The sequence below is a fragment of the Anoplopoma fimbria genome, chromosome 2, assembly GCF_027596085.1.
Source record: "Anoplopoma fimbria isolate UVic2021 breed Golden Eagle Sablefish chromosome 2, Afim_UVic_2022, whole genome shotgun sequence".
NCBI lineage: Eukaryota > Metazoa > Chordata > Actinopteri > Perciformes > Anoplopomatidae > Anoplopoma > Anoplopoma fimbria.
The window spans coordinates 17,144,444-17,165,927 of record NC_072450.1 but is presented as its reverse complement, the minus strand read 5'-3'; the positions used below and the strand labels follow the sequence as shown (position 1 = coordinate 17,165,927).

General features: G+C 39.9%; 1 protein-coding gene across 1 annotated transcript in view; it reads left to right on the top strand.

Annotated features, from left to right (window-relative positions):
* Positions 1 to 1,682: 1,682 nt before the first annotated feature.
* furina (furin (paired basic amino acid cleaving enzyme) a) overlaps positions 1,683 to 21,484 on the top strand; it is a 74,406-nt gene continuing 54,604 nt past the window's right edge. Inside the window, exon 1 of the mRNA XM_054608875.1 lies at positions 1,683 to 1,995. Within this exon, the coding sequence (XP_054464850.1) occupies positions 1,786 to 1,995 (210 nt within the window). The 5' untranslated portion in view covers positions 1,683 to 1,785. The remainder of the gene's footprint in view (positions 1,996 to 21,484) is intronic.

Below are 21,484 nucleotides of genomic sequence, written 5' to 3'. Positions count from 1 at the left end.
ATACCACGGTTATCTCTTGAAATATAAATTAAACTTTGCTTTTTTAGTGTACTTAAATTAGTGAAAAATGTATCAAAGCTGTGGGGAAAAAAACGTTCGCTGGTATTTAATTGTAAATGCAAACAGAAGAGTAGCCCTACTCCAACAAACGGAACATCTGTCTGAAGTTGTACATGTAGTGCAAAAACCTGTAAATGTGTAATTGAATTAAACTAAATTCCTTATACATGTTTTACTTTGAGGAATTTATGACCCTAAAATGTCCTGAGGTAAATGTATACAGCTGAAAATAAAACGGTGAACAGATGCTTTTTTGGAAAGGTTTGTTAAATTACGTGTCGGGGTCTAAATTAATAGATTTAACCGGCGATAAAATTAACAATTATTTTGGAATGATGAATGTCCCAGCTACCTCTAAACTCATCATTCTTGCTTCACAACAAATGTTCAGGGAACATTTGAGGACTTTGTTTGTTCACATGGAGTGTGGCATTAAGGCACGGTGAGTTAAATATGAGTATTCTTTGTTCGTCGGATGGCTGATTGATTTAAAGTCCCTGCTGATGAGAAACCCTGTCCCATAGTGGACTTGAATCAGGAGAATAAATGTGACTGCATACAACAGGAAACAGAATAGAAGCACTGTACTCGGTGCCGTCCAGTCAACTCAGGGCTCACAATAGAGTTAGCACTTTGGATAATAGCCTCAACAGACTGAAGGCACCGCTGACCCTTCTGGCTCGAAACAGCAGTTAAAAGGCAAAATTGAACCAGCTGCAAACGATTAGCCCATGAGCTTTCTGGCTTCTGGAGCCAAAGTAATATGATGGATTGCTTTGTCTCATTCATAACATTGTGTTTTTAGATGTTTGTGTTTTCTTACAACTTGTCGATAACACAGGAGTCAGCAGGCTGCGAAGAAATACTGTGGCTCAAATCAGCGCTTTTAATGCTGTAGTCAAACATTTTTCTCTGACACTTTAAGTGTCTATGTTCCCTCGCAGGCCGCAGCCATTCAGCGGCCGTCTCAGGCATTTGAACTCCACCCTTGAATGGCTACTTCACCTCGTAGTGAGACCGGGTCTGCTGTAATTCCTCAGCATCCAGGGCGTAGTCTGGCTTTTCCAGCCACACTTCTCACCTCTGCAGGCAACCCAGTACACCTAAGCATTTTTCTTTCTTAAGCTTCGTCTACCGGATCCTCCCACGGGAGTGAACACGCCACATTTTGCTGCTGTGTGTGTGACCACAACATGAGGCCTGGCCTTGGCGCCCCACTCACTGTTTCCTGTGGGATTATCAGATGCCTGTATTTAGCTGGGCTGTAGTAGGTCTGTCTCAAACTGCTGTTGGTGTGGCTGTTATTCCACATGAACAAAACAGATTGAGATGGTATTTAATGTTTTTTGTCTTTTATTTCGGCACGCCTGTACAGTACATCTTAAAATCTGACAACATTCACACCAAGAATATTTTCCTATTACCGTTTCTTTTCCTTGTTTCCATGTTCCTTGAACAAAACCTCAAATTTAGACCAAGTTTTCTTTGTTTGGTCTCTTGTGAATCGTTTCCCCCTTGGATCTTCGTTTTACAGTCTTCTCTTGGGTTTCAGTTTTACAATCAGAAGAAATGACCCCTGTCTCTTCTTTGTGTTTCCTGTCAGGTGAGCTGTGACTCCCCCCCCCCCCCCTTCTTTGTCTCTCCGTGCACCTGCATGCACCCTGGGCAGCCCCGGCTCGTCGGAGAGACGCTGTGCTCAGAGACTGTGCTGCACTAGGAGACCCCATGGCTTCTGGCCCTCCATGTCCCTCTGTAGGCCGCAGGCTCAGGCTTCTGGAGCTGCTACTCGGGCCTCTGTTGGTCCTGCTGGTTTCTGGGCTGGAACCAGCTCTGGGTCAGAAGGTCTACACCAACACATGGGCTGTCCACATACCTGGAGGTCAGGAGGAGGCTGAGCAAATTGCCAATAAACATGGGTTCATCAATCATGGACATGTAAGTAATATGATTTTTTTTTATCCTGCATTTGCATCAGTATAATGTTTAGATATAATAACAAAGCACACCAGTGGAAAATAAAACCACATGTTGACTATGCAAACATAGGACGCATCGGCCTCCTGAAAGGTTGCATAAAAGAAGGTGAGTTTGCTGCTAATAGACACAGTGTGCATCATATCTGACTTGTTAATTTCTGATTGATTATATCCCATCATTGTCCAGATGTGCTGTTATTTATGACGTTCATTTTATTGTAGTTTCCTGTTGACTCAGCTGTCAGAGAGCATAGAACAGTAGGAGTGTGGCTTCTCTTTTCCCCCTTATCCAAAGACAAAATGCTTAAAACTTTAAAAAGTATTAATAATTCCTGATCTTATTTCTCTGTGTAGTCAGTTGCCGTGAAACTCAATATTCAACATATTGTGTCACTGTAGTGTTTGATGTGATCACCAGGTACTAAACATCTTGTCAGTTCTTCGCTGTCATAGAAAAGGTCTTTTACAGCACATTCGGTCTCAACATTGTTCCGTGGGAGTGGTGTTACAAGAATCAGGGTGCTTTTTGTACCAATGCACTGATCAAACAAACATGTCACAACAATAGATTTTTTAAATCCTGGTTGTTTGCTTGTTAGTGAATAGTCTAAAGACACGCAGCCACAACTACATTTCAAGCTGGGAACAGATTCAAAGACTACTGAAACCTACAAAGGCTCGAGCAATTTATGTTTTTTTTTTGTTTTTTTTTATGTATTCACACATGTGAGTCACACATACTGATCATGAAAAGCTACAGATTTTCATATTATAGACTGTTATAGTCAGATTTTTTTCTCTCTTAATGAAAAGGGAGTTCAGATTTAACTAACTGCTTGCGTAAAATAGAAAAAGTTGCAATGTGCAGTTATATGGAAAATGAGGATGCGATACATTGACATGCATCAAGAATTGTTGTACATTCGAATTGTTGCCAGGTGAAAAGTAATCGAATCACCAGTGAAGATTCACACCTCTAGTGGCCAACAGAGGCGGTAATTTAAACGCAGCGGCGAGAGTTTGAGGGGAGTCTTAGGTGATTTTTCCCTTGAGACGGAGGCGTGCACAGAAATCTGGTTGACCTGGATTGTAAAATCGCTCTTTCTCACTCACTCACTCACTCACTCACTCAAGGCACTGCACTTTATTTCTCTGTTTAAAAATCATGAAGTTCAGACGTATTTCAAATAGGCTTAATCACATTGACACCGACTGGATCAAAACACCAGCCACTGAATGATTTTATCTTGTTTGGGCTAAAAACTTCCTGTGTGTTTCAGTGAAGTACTCCTCTTTATTCACTTCATCTTCACAGAATCTTTGTTAGCCATAAAGTTAGTCTTTGTCTTGTGTACTATTGTAGTATTATCTTTGTATGTATTGCTTGAGGCCGTAACGTTACAGCCGATCAATACATTTTTTTATGTGACATCAAACAACATTTTAGGATCATCTGTTCCTCCCGACTTGTTTTTAGAGGAAATGCAGCAGCAGTAGAGACTAACATAGGATGGTGAATATGGTTCTCTAATAACAAGCCCCTCTTCATGTACATGTCTCAGCACTTTTCCGTGTTCTGCTTTACACAATAACCTCTTACTGGTCATGACCAGGAATGTTATTTGTGATCTGAATCACAGCACGCAGACTGAGATGAGTAATCCTACACACTTAAATCCTTAACTATGTTTTGCCCGTAGACAGTGAGGACTACAGACACAGCAACTACACCCATGTACTTTCAGAACGGCGGTGTGGTTTGGCCGATCTCAGCAACTTGCTTTAAACCATTTTATGATATTTTGAGGGAGGGAAAATGGGCTAATGTTTCTGACCATGCAGCGCTAGTTTGACGACCTTGTCTTGATAAAGCGTTTAAGATGGAAAAATGGCAGGGCAGTCTCAAGGAGCAGGCTTAATAACGTTTGCTGGATAAATGCTGAGTAAAACCTTGAACTCTCTCAAATATGAATCATAGAGTCAAGTAAAACTGATTTTCCAAGTTTTTACTACTTTTTTTATACTTCCTATTAAACCTGCTTGTTAAATTAGATCCCTGAACTGGTGTTCATTTTTTGGGCCGGTTAAAATAACCCCAGTTACACACCAACGCATTGCCAAGGAACCTGACCGGTATGTGTTCTCTAGAAATAACCATAGAAACCATCTTGTGCTGCTTAGGCATCCAGTCCTGTTTAAAAAGGTGGCCGGTACCATCAAACTCAACCTGGCTAACTTTAGTCATATAAGACCATACAGAGGCATCCAACCTCTTTATGCTATGATCTTCCTCCACATAACATGAACAACTTGTTTACAAGCTGGTCTCAAGAAAGTATGACAACCCTGAAATCATTCCCTTCACTAGCACACGTCACCAAAGGGCCGATAGCTTTAACCATCGCCATGTTGTACAATTTATTTCATTTTAAAAGTTTAACATGTTTCAGATGCTTGCCTCATCTTTAAGGTTTTACATGGGCTTGCACCTCCAACACTGAGTCAGTTCTTAATGCAAAGGATTGTAACAGCAGGACAACAAAGTCAACTACCAGAGAGGAATTTAAAGAACAATACAGACGTACCAAGTTTGGGCAAACAGTCCTCTTTATCAACCAACCCGCTACTGGAATAATCTTCCTACTGAATTAAGAGAGAGTGCTAATTAACTTTCAACATAATAATCAATCAATCAAAAATTATGAAAATCATGAGTAATACTACTGCATCTCTGGCACTGCTGTTACATACCCTCACTGTTTTTATATATATCTACTATAACTACTATATATGTGCTGTTTGTTGTTGTGCTGTAGTCCCTGATGAAGCACTGTATTGATAAATTGGAATAACTTCCCCAGAGACTACAGATGAAAATAAGCCCATTAGCTAACTCTGCCACATTATCACTGAGGTGGAAACTAAATTGCTACTTGCTGTGCACTGTCCCTTGTAAATGAATACAATATGTCCACAAATTACATGTGTTCTTATGTGCATGTGTTTGGCTTCTGGGGCCGAATGGAAAAAGTCAGTTTGAAGTATCAAACAGAAATACACGAGACCGATACCTTTTCATTGCTAGAGAGAAGAACCAATTTGTGCATGAGCAAGTCACTCCTCGACTTGAGGAGGTTTCTGTTGTGTTGAAATGAAAAGTAGAATGTAATTTGAAGACGTCACCTTGGGCTTTAGGAAACTGTGATGAGCTTTCTTTACCATTTTCTTACATTGAAAAATATTCTACAGATTAACTGATAACAAAATCAATTGTTGTTTGCAGCCCTAATTAAGTTGACTTCTCCAGATACAGGCTTTCTGTTGGACGCCTAGAGTATAAGAACTGGCAACATGACGCGGCCATGATAAACCTCTGAATAAACGACATGGAACAGTCACATCTGTTTGGCCCTCACCGCGTTATTGATGCATTCTCTCTGCTCATTAACTTTGAAAGGTGAGGTCTTAACCACCAGTGAGGACTAAAACAAACGATGCTCCCGACTGCATTACAGTACGTCACTGCTCACTGATTACAATGAAGCCTTTAGAGTTGTGAACAAACAGATTTGTTAAGGTTTTGTTTTTTTGACTACAGCTGAGGGGGAAATTAGAGTTGCTTTGTGAGCTGTGTGGCCCGGTGAGTCGGAGCTCTGTGTCTGGTTCTGTCGGTGTGCAGGTGTTGTCGGGAGAGCTCGGGGGGAGGATGAAAGAGTGCAGCTGGGCAGGTTTTACAGCTCTGATGGTTGTTTTTATCCGCCTTCACTCATCCCACTCACACTATGGCATCCATACACTCTGTCCACTAAACATGTCAGATTGTTTAATCATCCATCATGACACATGCAGCATGTTGTCATGATGGTGTAGACACATTTTTGTGAACACAAAAATCAACACCTTTTTGTGTTACCCCACATGATGCACATGTTGAGTAGATTATCATTTGTTCATAGGATTTTGCTTATTGGTGATACAATTTAATGTAACATAACCCAATGCTGGCGACCTGTCCAGGGTGTACCCTGGGTACATCCCAAGTCTCTTATTTGTTGTTTCCTCGCTCCTCGCTTGAACCGGAAATCGTTCTGCGCCGCCATATTGACGGCCGTCCCAAAGCTCTTATTTCGGCACCGAGGAGCAAGGAGGGATCTCCGAGGAGCCATGAGCGAGGATGCACGAGATCATCCTTTAAGGAAGTGTTGTGAGGGCCGACACGCCCCGTCATTGTTCATCAGTTATCTGATTGGACGCTGCAGCCGATCTTCCTGATCTTATATAGCTCATCATCACTGGAGTGGAGTTTAATACCAGAGTGATGACAGATGACAGATTTAATGGATTAAAAAGTTAGAAAGAGAGTTAAAGAGTTGGAGAGTCTGTCTGTTTGTCAGTAGAAACACATTTTACATAATTTATCGTCATTTCCATCAATTCATATGAGGCTAATAATTCCTGAGTGTCGGGTTGATGACTTATGTAATTTCAATTTACCCCTAAGCATTGAGCCTAATAAATTAATTCCAGTGTTTAGGAGAAAACATAATCATATTCTGGATTATTTAATAATGACATCACAATCGGAATTTCAAAACATACAGACGTTAATAATTAATAAATAAGACAAACACATTTCGCCGGTAGAAATCGGTCCTGCGCTAATGAGCAGGACACAGTATAAATACACAGAACACAGTATAAATACACAGTATAAATACACAGAACAAAGTATGAATACTCAATGCAGTTTGTTAAACACGTAACATGTTTTTATCTGCTTAAATTATACTTTTGGCTGCAACTCATGATTATTGTCACTATTGATTAAATGCCCGTTAGGGTAAAAAAAAAAACCGCAATCAAAATTCCAAAGATGATTCATTTACTATGATCTAAAGACAATGAAAAGTAGTAAATACTCCTATTTTAACCTGAAAAGTGACCCGACATTCAATTATCACAATTATTTAAATTAAGTGAATTAGAAAACTAGTTATATCGAACCATTATGTGTGGTTTCTCCTTATTTTGCTGCTGGTAGTAGCAGTAGTAGTGACTGTTTTCAATCAGATTTAACCTCAAAGTAACTGGCCAAATATTTTTTTTCCCCTACTGTTTTGAAGGTTAGGAGCAAAGACAACTGGCTAGTCATCTGACTGATGTGATGCATCTGTCCGTCTTTGTTGATGCTAGTTCTTTACGGTTGGTTTGGTGTGTCAGGGCTAAAACAAAAGTCACTTGAAGTCTCTTGCTTCTTTCCTTGTCCTGTCACTACTCGTCAATCAATCAATCAAGGCCGGCCAGCCATTGTGACAGTGGGGTTCGTCATTTTTCAGAGAGGAAACTTTAAAGCAACATTTTTTGACAGCACCAAATCATGTAAAACCCTGACGCACCAACTGTCTCAGTAGAGCTACACCCCTCTTTGCACTATACCTTACTCAGTTGTCAAAGGGCTTTAGAGTCCCAACTTTTTTTTTTTTTTTTTTTGGCAGAAAAAGGTGTTGCGGGAAAGAATATCAATATGAATGTGCTTGAAATGAACACAGCTATCTGTTTTAAAAGTAATAGGTTGCTGTGACCAAGTGGTTTGCAAATGGAGTACACCTCTCAGTTTGACTCAACTTCTACATTACAAGGCCATTTCAGAACAAGGGGAATAATTAAAACTAAGTTAAAGTAATAAAATGAAGAAACGGCTGACTCACACTGTGATAAATGGGTATTAACTGCCAGCTTGCATCTCCCGGTGGTTATTTTACATCTTAAAGACCTTTTTCTTGCCCACATCATCAGGCTTGCGCTGCAGTTTGTCAGGGGCGACTCGCATTTTTGTGCTACGTCTGGTTCAAATGCGCCACCATTATTCAAGTGTTTAAATAAATAGTGAAATGGGATTAGAGGGACTGTTATTAGTGGTAAGGAGTGATTTTATAAGGAGGACTGACACAAGTTAAATACATCTTAAGAATCATTAGAGTGCAATTTGTGTAACGGATCAAACAGCCACAAGATCAAAGTCTTAATTGAAAATATATCCGCTGGTTTTCACTGCTACAACAAAAGCAGCCCTTTGTGACTTGATCTGTTCAGCTCGACTGCTGGTTTAACTGCTAGATGGATTCTTTTTGTATTTTTTTTTTTAGGTCAGTCATGTGTTTTGAAACATTGTGCCTCTCTGTCTGTGGCCTCAGGCTTTCACCATCTCGTCCATCTTGTGTGCAGCTCATGAAAAGTTCCCTTACTGATGATGAGGCATAGAGTCTCAATATTTAATTTGCTCTTTGCAATGTTGCAGGACTACTTTCTGGCCTTACTTTGTTTTGTGCAACTTACAGCCTTTTGGATTCATTCAGTTAATCTTAAAAATAACCTTTGACATTACTGTGTTCTTATTGTTGAGAAGTGAAGCTGCAAAATCCAAATTAAAACCACTTTTAAGTTCTGCTTGAGTGATTAAGTTTTAGTTTTTAACATTGTCAATGGAAGTCTACCTGCACAGAGCTAGCGTCATGAGGAAGTGTTATATAAGAGGTGTCAATGGCAGCATTTTCAAAGAAAGTCTTTGTTTCCTGCTTCCTCCTCCTGGAATATGAAACGGGTTACTGTTGTTCACTCATGAAAAAAACTAAAAAGGTGTTACATTTACGTGACACTATGTTTAGAGGATGTCGAAATAAATCTCTTGTTTTCCTTAGAAGCTGTCTTTGGTTATCCTTAACCAGAGGTGGAAGAAAAAATGTGAATAAATAAAATAAATAAATAAATAAGTCCTCTATTACTGCTTGCACTTCAAAGTAAATTGGGGCACTTCTCAGAAGCGTGTCACTTCCCTTCTTGTGAGCAGTGGTTTCTGTTGCTGGTGGTGGATAAATCCGTCTGTGTTCGTATTTAGAGGCCAACTGCCTTCATAGCTTGATCTGCTGGTCCCCCCCCCAGGGGCTTTGCATGTAAGGGAGGATTGTGTTTGGCGTACTGTGCCCCCACTGTACTCTGTGGCACCATCTTGGCCTATTTTCCCTCCTGTCTGAAGTGGTTAGCCCCTTTTTATGAAGACTATTAATATTCTGTTCAGTGCAAGATTAAAGCAGGAGGAAAAGAGAAGGATATTATCTGTAGTTCTGATGAAGGACATGAAATGACACTCTCTTATCTGTAACTCACGTCACAGCACTGCACTTAAAGGAAACCTCTGTAAAAACTTCACTTTAATCTGGCCCACACCAAAAAGAAAAGGCATTTTAAAAAAAAGGCAGAGGGTTGAACTTCTAATCTCTTCCTTCCACATTTGATTGGGCTTCCTATATATTTTTTTTTACAGGCTACTTTAAATGACAAGTCACTTCCCCATAGGGCCTCGAAAAATCTTATATTGCAATATTTTTTCAGCAAATGCTTTAATATCCAAATAATGTGACATCACATGCATGTGACTTTTGGTGCTTTTAAAATCATATTTACATGCAAGAACATTTTTAAAAGATTCATCCTTGTTGATACATGAAACAGGTTGGTGACTTGTGTTGTTTTGACAGATACAGGTTGTTAAATCTCCGGTTTCTCTACTTTGTTATGAAGTTTTCGCTTCTTATCTGGCCTGGAAAAATTGGTAATTGTTGAAGGTCTCTACTATGGAAATGTTATTGTGTAAACTGCAACACCTCAATTTAGAGGCTCTGCTAAACTGTTGGTGCTGCGCTGCCTGCTAAGGGTTAGGTTATTTTTTTCATCCATTCTCTCAGTTGAAACTTCATTTGCAAAGTACAACCAGACTGTATTGGAAAACACCAGAGATGAGAGGCTGATGGTATGGGGGCCATAATTGGACTCCGGAGAAGCGAAGCAATTAACTGCGGGGAAATAGGAGGGGTTGAAGATATTTGCTGGAAAATCTTCTGACAAGATATGATTGGCCGTGAGATGATGGGAGAGGAAGCCTGCTGAGTGCTGAAATGAGCTCATCTGCATGCTTTGTACAATCTCACACAGGTGTTTCCTCTTTTTTGTGCTGCACTGTCACCATGTCATCTGCGAAGAAGCTAGACTCACCAACGCCTTCATAAAGCACTCTTCTTTGCCTTTCAACCTAACTGTAGCTTCCTCACAAGATGCTTTCATCCGACTTTGTAACAAAGTGTGAAATGAACTTTGGAAAATGTCACAAAAACTGTGACTTATTTCAGTTTTCCCAGCAGCTGCATTGGGGTGAATAATAAGGTTCTCCTCAACAAAGGCAGGCGTGGCGGTAAATACGCCCACATGAAAAATGAAAATAGCCTTTTTGAATTAATTATTGTTGAGAGGGTTATTGCTCATTTATGCCAGCTAGTATTTGCAAAACCTTATGCTCTGAAGGCGTTAAAAAAAAAAAATGTGTTTTACGACATTCTAATGTAAAGACAAAAAGAGCCATTAACTGGGAAAGCACAGCCCATTTAATATATCTGGGAGACGTGGTGGACTGATGATTTAAAGTCAGCTGTTGGAGCGAACATCACTAAATCATCATCAATATGACAAATGCCTTCTCTTCTCTATATGGTAAACACTTCCTTTATTGAAAAAAATAAAGGAAGTTATGGCGAGCCTCAGAGCATTTTTGCACTATTCATTTATGCTGATTCTGTCCTCCTATCAAACATGATATGACGTGTAAATGTCACAAAAACTTGGACGGAAACCAGTTATTGAAACGGTATCACTGTTTCTATTCATCCGTGATATGTTACTCCACCCTGAAGACCTTTCCAGGGTCCTTGAGTCAAACACACCAGCTATATAGATTGCCACCTCTAAATATTTAATTATGCTTAAGCATGTTTTGTAAACTGGTTTACTTGTGCAATATCTTCATTAATCTTTAACGCACCCCTCTGTGTACTGTGGCTCTGCCCTACTTTAGCCAATGAGAGCTGATGGCTCTAACGGAGTGTGCAGCCCTATAGAGCCAGTGTGGCTCGTCCCTTTAGAGACCAGGCTGCTTTGAAGTGCAGTAACGATAACGCTGCAATCTCACAGTCAGAACAGTTGGATGTGGGCCCTTGTTTGGTGCAGACCCATTAAGAGGCTGGATGTCTAATCCAGGGAGAGATCGTTTCTCATCTCGCTGTGGTTGATGATCAGCAGAGCGGCTCATCTCTGCAGCTTCTTTGGTCCCTCTGCCTTTAGTCCTTGTGTTTGCTGTCAACCAGAGAGCCTCCCTTTGTTCTTCGCTCCGGCCTCTCTCTCACTAAGCAGACCCAGAACTCACTTCATCTCAGTGCAAGCTGCTCTTCCTTTGGAAGTTAATGAACTGCAGAGATTGACTTATCCTGTTTGCTCTACTGGAGTCTGTTGTATTGAGAGGACTTTGGAAGCGATCTAGCCAAAATTCAATCCTTAACCATTACCCCACCACAAAACAATGTAACTGATACTGTGTATTAGAATATTTTTTCATCATCTAAAATGTATGTATCGTTATAGTTCTCTTTTTTGAAACTAAAACTTTCACTTTGATTTATCATTGTTATATTGGAACATGTAAACATGTCAGCAAACTTGGATCTCAATATGGCTTCGACTGAGCCAGCGGCTCGCAGCTAATGATGCAACAATGAAAGCAGTGCTGACAGAGCTAACAGCGTTAACCTGAGGGGGAACCGGAGGTTGAGTGCTATGTGACAACGCAGTTGGTCGGGATGGCGTTGTTGGCTGTAAACGCCTTAGGAGCGCAATGCACCGCGGAGGGCCGTAAGCTAACCAATGGGGCACACTTGCATGCACAAAAAAAGCATGTGTGGCCGGCCCGGCTCTGTCAACAAAGCACAGAGAAGCTCAGATTACAACACACACAGACGGAGAGCTGCTTCATTCTCTGCTCAGGTAGACATTACTCCACTATATCTTTACATAGCAAATTGTTGTTTTATGCTTTATTAATGCTCTGAATATTGTATAAAACAACTTAAGTAGATACAATTTCATTAAAAAAATTCCATAACTCCTCGAGGTGAACCTGAATTTCTCATATTTTATGTAAATTACTGCAGTATTTACACTGTAGTGGCATTCCCCGGAAACTTGGATCATGATTGTGGCATCTCATCAACCTCTTTGTTTCTGAAGCAGCTCATAAATTGGCCACAACCTCCAGAGAGCAAGATTTTCTTTCTTTTGTGAAATGCTCAGCTGAAATTGATCTAAAATAATATAATGGAACTGGTCCTGAATGACATTTTACAATATGAGTGTATCAATGTGATTCAGTCGCAGCAAGCTTTGTAAAAATGTAGCTAAAAGAAGGATAAAGACAGAGAACTGAGCACTGAGCAGTGAACTTCAGTCTGTCTTTCTGTCATCCATCAGTAGCAGCTCCTCGGAGTCACAGAACAAAATAGAGTCACGCCTACACACTTCATACTGCTGCAAAACAAGTTGGGCAACCAGAGAATTGTCTTTGCTCCATTTGATCCACCTTTAACCGTGCTATTTTTGTGCAAAGAAGATGTTCTATCAGAATTTGAGGGGAAAAGCTTCCAGTCTGATCTCATGCCTAAAGAGATGCTTTTATAAAAACAATATTTTTGTCCCTGATGTTATAAGGGATTTCTTATTGTATTAAGCAACATGTAGACAGCTGACTTTTGTAGACTTTAGTTACTATATATGTAGACGATGTATTTCTGTAGAATAAATTGCATTTAACGCACAAAGAATAGGCCAACGGTATCTGATGCAAATGGACCAGAACATTTGTTCTCTCATCTGTTTGTCAGTATTTTCATTACAGCTCAACCACTGATGACATTTTGTTACCTGGTATGTGTTTATCTTGTAAGATTGAGTTATTAATCAAAAGGCCACTGCGGCAGGTCAAACCAATAATTGCTATCTTGTCAAAAACTGCCCCACAGTGATACCACTAAAGGCCAACATCCTGAGAGAACAAAAGCAGAGCATGAATCAGTGTTACTGGAGACATCCTGAGGGATGACATAAATGTCTGGCTCCACTCGTTCTCCTTAAAAAACCCTGAAGAGAAAGATGGGAAAAAAACAACAAACTGGTCAGCAGGAGGCCATCCCCAGCCTAGAGCTAAGGAGTGAACACCCATATTGCCAGGGGTCCTGGGAACTGCAGCAGTAAAGGCTCAGCAGCACTCCGTCATTACTCTGCTCTCCCACAGAGGAGCGATGGGGGCTGGGATGGAGCAGAACCACACACAGGTCACAAGGGCTGTAACAAGAGCCAGATGTGCTGAGGGGACGTGAAACTACATGGACACGCATCTCTCTCTGGCTCTTATTCAATATGAGCATGCTCACATGTACGCACACGCACACAGAGAGAGAAGGTTGAGGTATTTGAAGAATGTCAGCACTGAAATGGAAAGAAATACTTTTAGAGTCGTATGTGATAAAGTAGTAGTTAGAATAATAGCAGTAGGCTGAAGTCTTTGATAATCACATTTTCGCTCTTAAAAATGTAAATGTTACTTCACATAAACACACCAACCGAAGAAGCAACCTCTTGGGGGTTAAGTATCTGCTTGTTAAATGTATTATGTATAAGGCCTGTTGTGTGGCTCACCCACATAAACTGCAGGGGAGGTGTCCTCTGCTGTCATGATAAACCTTTGATGTCAAACAAGTAGAGTAGAGCTGAAACAGAAAAGTAAAAGATTCATCGGTTCATTTGTTTTTCAAGCAAAATAATGAAAAACTAAATGCTTATGCAACCTCTGAAATTGGACGATTTGCTTTTGTTCTGTGTCATATATCACTGTGAACATAATGATTTTTTTTAATTACAATTTCGCCACACATTAGCAGATGTCACCTTAGGCTTTGGGAAGTTTTAACAGCCATTTTTCTATTTTCTTTTCACACATAGACGCAACGATTGATTGAATAAACAAAATTGTTAAGTTTAGAGTGTTAGATTAATCCATAAAGTTAATATTTGTTAGTTTTAGCCCCAAAGTATAGTAATTGCAAAGGAGCATTTCAGATCGGCAGTGTTTGCTTTATTCTATAAGATATTGTTTCAGTTACAGCAAGCCTTCCTCAGAATTTTTTTATCGTAATCTAGCGTAGTCTTGCTTGTTTTTCAACGTTACCAACCCCTAGCTTTAAGAATATTATTGAATCACATTCAAGATCTTTTTACAATAAGAGGTAAAACAAATTTAGATAAAGCGTAAGCTGAAATGAAGAGCCATGTAAAGCAGCACACTCTAGTCCTGGTGGTCTTTAGATGCAGATCAAGAAACTGCAACGTCCCTGGTTCAGTTCCGTAAAGGGAACTTTTGTTACATGTCAATTCCATTTTATTTAACTATTCAACAAAAGTAAAGTGCAAAAACAAAAGAAAGGAAAATCGTATAGAATTTTTGTTTGTTAAACTAAATTCCAATATGAGGTGTTTACTATTTATTATCTTCTCTGTTTTGGGCTGGGTGTATAGTCAAAATCACGATATAGGTAATTTAATACCTCGATAATGATTTATATCATGATATAGCATGTTTTCTGGTATGTCAATAGATTACTAGTCTTGTGTGAATTAGATTCTTGAAGAACTGACTATTTTCGCATTTAATGAACGACTTCAGTGCAAGATAATCGGATTTTCTGAGAAATCTGAGTTAATTTATCCTTGTTATTATACATTTAGCAGATATAATTGTGTATCTCAATATATGATTTAATAACAATATGATTAAATTGAAATACAATAAATTATTATATAGATGCCCTAACCCTAAAGAAACAAACACTAAAATAAGAGTAAACGTTTTAACGTAAGGTCATGAATTTGACGGCGGGACTAAGAGTATAAATCTGGGTGAGGACATGAACACATCACTTTACAGAAAGGAAGCCAATTCATGGGGCCGGTAAATGCACTTGGCCATCTGCTCCAGTGGCCACGAGATAAACGGTTGTGCTGCAGCTTCCTTCAGTAAAAATGCCATTGTTGCTGGAAACCAGGATCTTTGCTAAATTAATATACACAGGATTTATAAAGGTTAGTCCTTCATGGTTTCTCATTAAGTTTAATGTGAAGCACCTCAGGTCTAGCAGATATGTCTGAGTTCAGTGGCCCCAACAGAGAAAGTTAAATTGTTAAGTTGTTGGCTGCTGGAGCGAGACACATTGTTCCTCACTGTTTTAGGTATCTGTTCTGTCTGTGGAAGTAAATGGTATTTGGCTTGTATCTCATGTCATGGAGCACCTAACGAGGACAGGACGCTCCTGTCTTTAACCCTCGTCATGTTGTCTACATGCTGGCAGACGCTCGCACACAATCTGACCCGGGGGGGAGGAGCGGCTGTTTGTGGTGCAATTTAAGCCTTTTTCAATGAAAACAATGAGGTGAATATTTTAAAAAGTAGCCTATTGAGTGTGGCAGGATAGAGCATTTGGGGTGGAGCTTTTTTTTTTTTTTTTTTTTTTTTTTATGACTGCTGCAAGGGATTTTTTTCTTTGTAACAAGAGCTCTGCTAAGTTGTAACAGATCTGCAGTTTTTGAGCTGTTTGGTTGTGCTGCAGTGTAGCAGAGATGCTGGATTTAGATTTCAGATCAGGTGTCCTTATCACTTATAGAGTTAGTTTAGCTACACGTGGCGTGGAGAAACAGGCTTCCATGTGAGAGGATTCTGGGTTTTTGTTGCTGGAGCATCAAATTTTAAATAGGGAATGATAATTATGCTGTACAAACACACGCAGTAAGTTTTCTATGCCTGCCAGTACACTTTCGTCTTTGCACTTTGGTTAAATTATAATCTAAAGAACGTCCTGTTTCTCTCATCATTTGTATCTTGTTTTCTTCTTTGGCCTGAATGACCTCAAAATGCAGATAGAGGAGCTTTTATTCACATGCCTTGAGAGAAATCTGGTCAAAGTACTGTTTGGCACAAAGTGGTTGGTAAGAATATTAAGCAAACAAACAAACACCTCTCTCTCTGTCTCTCTCTCTCTCTCTTTCTGTGTGTCTCTCTCTGTGTCTCTCTCTATCTCTCGCTCTCTCACTCTGTCATTCACCCTTTAAAATTCATTTTGCAAAGCTTTTCAGCTCTTCCAATCATGCGCCAGGCTGTTTGCTCCTCACAGCACTGCTGCACTCTGAGTAGGTGCTTATTTGTTTTTGAATGTTTTCAGTAATGTTTTGGTAACCTGCCAACTTGGCAGAAATTATTCCTAAATTCGCTAGAGGTGTTTTTTCCTTTTTGATATCCTTTTGAGAAGGAGTTTTTGTTCTTGCAGGATGTTGTATCATCTGTTTTATTGATGTGACACAGGTCTGTTCTTCAGTTTCTATGAAAGTCCTTAAAGTTGGGTAGTTTGAGCTCGACAGCCAAGTGACACACGCTCTAAAACACCCACTTCTTTCTAGGTCATCCATCCATGTGGCAAAGGAAGCTGAATTTATCACGTCTGTGTACAGTATCAGTTGATGGCGTGTGTGCGTCTGAGTGTTCATGAATATTTTATTGCTGATGTAAGCTATGCATCAATGAGTTACAGTGTCCCCCCCCACCTCATCAGATGTTTGCGAAATTGAATCCCCTGGTGCCTGCTATTGAAGACGGAGCTCATCTTCTTTATTGTGTGTGATGATTTTGCTGACTGAAGCCAGGCTGACTCAATAGGATTCCTTATGCAGTCGATTTTTAACTGAGGGGTTTTGTTGTTACCAGGTTGATGGATGGGAATGATACAGTATTCACTTTTGTGTGTGTGTGTGTATATATATATATATATATATATATATATATAGCCACATTGTTCCTCACTGTTTTAGGTATCTGATCAGCCTCACCTGCTACGTGTTTTCCTTTATTTGTATATAAAGGAATATATATATATATTCCTTTTTGTCAAATCTATAGGGCTGCAACTAATCATTTCATTATTGATTAAACTGTCTGTTTTTCCTCGATTAATCTATGAAATGTAGCAAAATGGGGAAAAATGCTCTCTACAATCCAAGGTGAAAAATTCAAATCACTTGTTTTCAGGCCAACAGACCAAAACCCAAAGACATTCGGTGCACAGTGATATAACATTGGAAAGCACAGATAAGCATTTTGTCTTTATATGCTGAATGACCTACACTTTTAATCAATTATCAATGGGCCCCTAAATGCCTGTATACATCCTCCAACTGTGTGTGATTTTATTTAATTATGGAGTGTTTTTTTACTTGAGTGTTTTTGAACAGATTACCCCTTTTCCATTAGGCTCCATTCATTTACATTCATCTGGACATTTTTACCCATTGTTAGTAAAAGCTGGCTTTATTGCTCTGCATTTGCAGCAGAGTCTATATATTCTGATCCAAATTAATGTTATCATACACATGCAATGTACCAGAGCTGATGTTGAAATTGGCTCCGGAGTGAAGTGGGCTCTCACCACTTGCCATATTTAACACAATATACAGGAAACCAACTGCACAGGGAACTCTGAAGAGGCTGTTTTGTGAGGAGTGTCCATCTGTTTGGATGCGTTTCTCTGAAGGCTGCTTCAGTTCAGGGAACGTTACCAATGTTTTGGATGGGATGCTGTGGTGGCTATAGCTGGTTAGACTCAGTGACTCGCTCTCATTCCGGGGGCTCGACTCCAGATGTGTACTGCTGTGGCACAGCAGAGATGCTCCCAGGTTTCCCTGAGTCTGCTGCCGCCATTCATTGACTCTCCGATACACAAAGTAAACCAGGAGAGCTGCAATTATGGTGCTATGGAAAGAGCTGAGTCCTGTGCTGACTTGAGCGTTGAGGGAGCTTTCCCAACAAGTGGCTTCAAGTGTTTAGTCCACAGAAAACAGCCAGCCTCCCACTGCTCTCCAGACCTATAATACTAGCTGTTTATGAAAGAATCTTTCTCTCCCCCAACAATCACAACACGGCCGGGAACCTTTTATTATCCTTATTTTGGTACCAGGTCGGCATGTTCGTCTATTTTGGGACTGTTTTCCATTTTACTAGTTGACCCAACTTACAGCAACTGTCAGAGACTTGTGTTTCCTTAGGTTACAGAAAACAAGGGCAACCACAAACTCATTCCACTGTAGTAAATTTATGGCAAGAAACATGATTTATATCCCAAAATATATATACATGATTAAAGTTCATTACAAATATCTGGATGCTGAAAAAGTCAGACATATCCTCAACAAAGATTCTGAGAATTTCCACAGGACAGAGTATCATGTTGATATTGTTGACAGACTCTAGGAAATGGTTGCGGCCGGCCTTCCTGTCATTGTCCTGGCCACCATGCAGCAGCAGTGGTGTGGTTTGGGCAGCCAGAATGATGAATCCAGCAGTTTTGGCAGTCAGCTGGACACAGTTGGTGTTTTCAGAGCTTCAGACTGGACCGGAGAGAAAGGAATGCTCCCATTTGTAGATTAGTCTGACCTGAAATGCCACCACAGGACACACGCACACGCACACGCACACGTACACACACACAGTTGTCGGGAAACAGGGTACACAAAGTACTGGATGTTTCAGTGGAGTGGTTAAACAGTTGGTTGACTTTTCTTTTCAAAATCATGTATGTTGAGCCAACAAGGAAAATGTTTTTTACTGTGGCTACATTTTGATATGTGTCACTATGGGCAGTGATGGAATGTACATTCGGAAGGAAATATTGTACTATATAATATTGCTAAATGACTGTAATGTAATGTACTTTTGAATCCACTACATTTATCTGGCAGCTGTAGTTATTAGTCACTTTACAAATTAAAATATTACATTCAAAACATATAAAGAACTTTAAAGATGTGATGCTTTGCAAAAAAATTAAACTTCCTAGTAGGGCTTGGCAATATGGCCAAAATCTTCTATCTGGAGGTAATTTCATATCTCTATGACCATATCACAATTTGGCATATTTTCTGGTAATTAAATAAATAAATAGTCTAAATTAAATAGCCACAAGGTAAAGCCTATTTTTGTTTACTGGGCAAATTAAATACTTGACAATTTTATAAAGATCTTTAGTGTAAAATTATCAGATTTTCTGAGAAATTTGAGTCACTATGTGCTTGTTTTTATTAACTTGGATAACATAATTGTGTATCAAGATATCTTTATATATGATTTCATTACAAAGATTATTAATTATCATATTGAATTGTTGCGCAGCCATTCTTCCTTGTAGTATATAACATTTTAGCTGAGTTAGTTGATGATTCGTAGTCCATTATCAAATAATTAATCAGCGAATGTTTTGATGACTGATTGATCGTTTTCCTGTGGCATATGCCGGGAATTACCCAACGCCACCAAACTCTATTAACTGATGACAATGATAACAGAGTAAAATGTTGTGCACAAACAGGTAAAGTTAACAGCAGAGTGAGGGAGCGGTCAATCCATCAGTTTGCACACGCTCACACAGTCTTTAGAAGAGATCTACTCGGACAACATAAGTGGAAACAGCTGTGTGGGTGGTCCATGGGTGTGGAGGGACATTAACGGGAGCACTGCTATAGATACCGACTGCGTGGGTTTTGATTTATAGTTCAGTGTCAGATTTCACCCGTTGTCATCTCCACCACAATGCTGGACAGATGTTTTATATGTGATCAGGCCCTGTTGTACTTCAATTACATCCCCCACAGTAACTGAGTTTCCAGTACGTTCATTCATTTACTTTTGTGATGTAGAGCGATTCTGGTTGCATCTGGATAACTTTTACATCGCCTTTTCTCATTACTGAATAAGAGACAAGGGCAATCTTTGTGTTTACATTCATTCATTCACTGTAATAAAAACAAGTTAAATTGTGTGCAGTAAAATGTACAGCTTTGGACTGCAGCAGTGTATTGTGATATGATGTTGTGTTGTAATTGCACAGTGGGGTCAGCTGAGTTTTATTTGCGCATCTCTGTATATTGTGTTGATGCTTTGGGAAAAAAAAATAAAGTATCCACATGATGAAATGACGGCGTTGTTGGGTCACCGCCGGTACCCAGTCATTGTGTTTTGCTTGGCTCTGTTGTCTTCACTCTCGCCTGCTGTGAGTGGGATTGAGGAAGAGGTGGGGATGTAGACTGGCTGGAGCATATCCCGTTTCAGTGAGGACCCGTCCAGCATTACAGTTGTGTCCGCTATGCCGTGCTGTTCCGTCGCCATCTTTATCCCATACCATTTAGACATTTGCCTAACACACTTGAGACTTTTCTCATTGAGAAAGTTGTTTTGTCCTTTCAAGGTGTGTGCGACATAGTATGAAACGGCCAGACTATAAAGAAAAGAAGCAGAGCAGAGAGAAAGGATAAAGTTACCAGAAGTACAATGTGCTTGCCAGTGGAGAGTGCGTTGGCTGTCAGACACTTCAGTGATGATCACAGCCAAACAGTGCTTTAAATCCACGGTGCAGAGACTGAAGAAACAGCTGGGGAAAATGAACATCTGTGCATTTTAATTGATCAAATCGGGGTAAGGAACACAGCCGCTCCCAAACTGTAAGAAATCATTATCTGTGCGCACTTTTATGAAAACTTTAGTTTCTCTAGAAACAGCTGGCTCCAAAGATTGTTGAGTGAAATATACACCAACATGACAATCTCACAAAAATAGCTCAGCTCAGAGGTACACACTTAGCACACATCTTGAAAAGACCTGTGGTCTGACATTGAAGTTAGTCAATTGATCGAGATGGATACTGTGGTCATAATTGCTTTTGGATATTCATCTGGCATGCAGAGCTCTCTTTCCACTCATGTTATCTTACCTAAACTGTGTTGACGTCGGACTTGTTTGTGTTGTTTATTTTTGTGCCGGGATCACAGATAATATGCATAACAACACGCTGCTTAATGCCTATACACTGCTTCCCACTGCCTGGAACCAGTGTATGGTGGATATTATTTTCATGCCAGACCCAGCGCAGCTTTATTTGACAGGGGGCTGGAATAAAGGCAGCCAAGTCATGTGAATGTAATGTTCCTTGACAAGGCGGTGACTTTTCATTCTCATAATGTAGATGAGAGCAGAGTTGTTTTGCTCCGCGCTGCTGCCGCCTACTATGAATAATTCCGTGTCGTAACTGCATTCAACATATCTTTCCCCGATTGCTGAATTATTTGGTTGGAGGAGCTCATTTGTTCATAGTGCCTAGGGAATGGAAATTCTGAATAATTTTGTTGATCGACACTTACCCACATAAATTAACAAATCAATTTCAGATAAGGAGGAACAAAGCGCTGCAGCGTATATACGGCAGCAGCTGGACCCGGTTTGCTTGTGACTACTGTGTTGATTTGCTTTCATAAGATTAGAGAAGGATAGGGTAAATAAACCGTGATGACCCGTTGAGAAGCCCAATGCAATTTCTCTGAAATGGACTCAACGCTTTCAGCTAATTTCAGCTCCACTTAATTGCTGTTGACAGTATTTTCTCTCAGCTTCATTGAGAGTAAAAGAGTACCATACTGATTAATGTTTG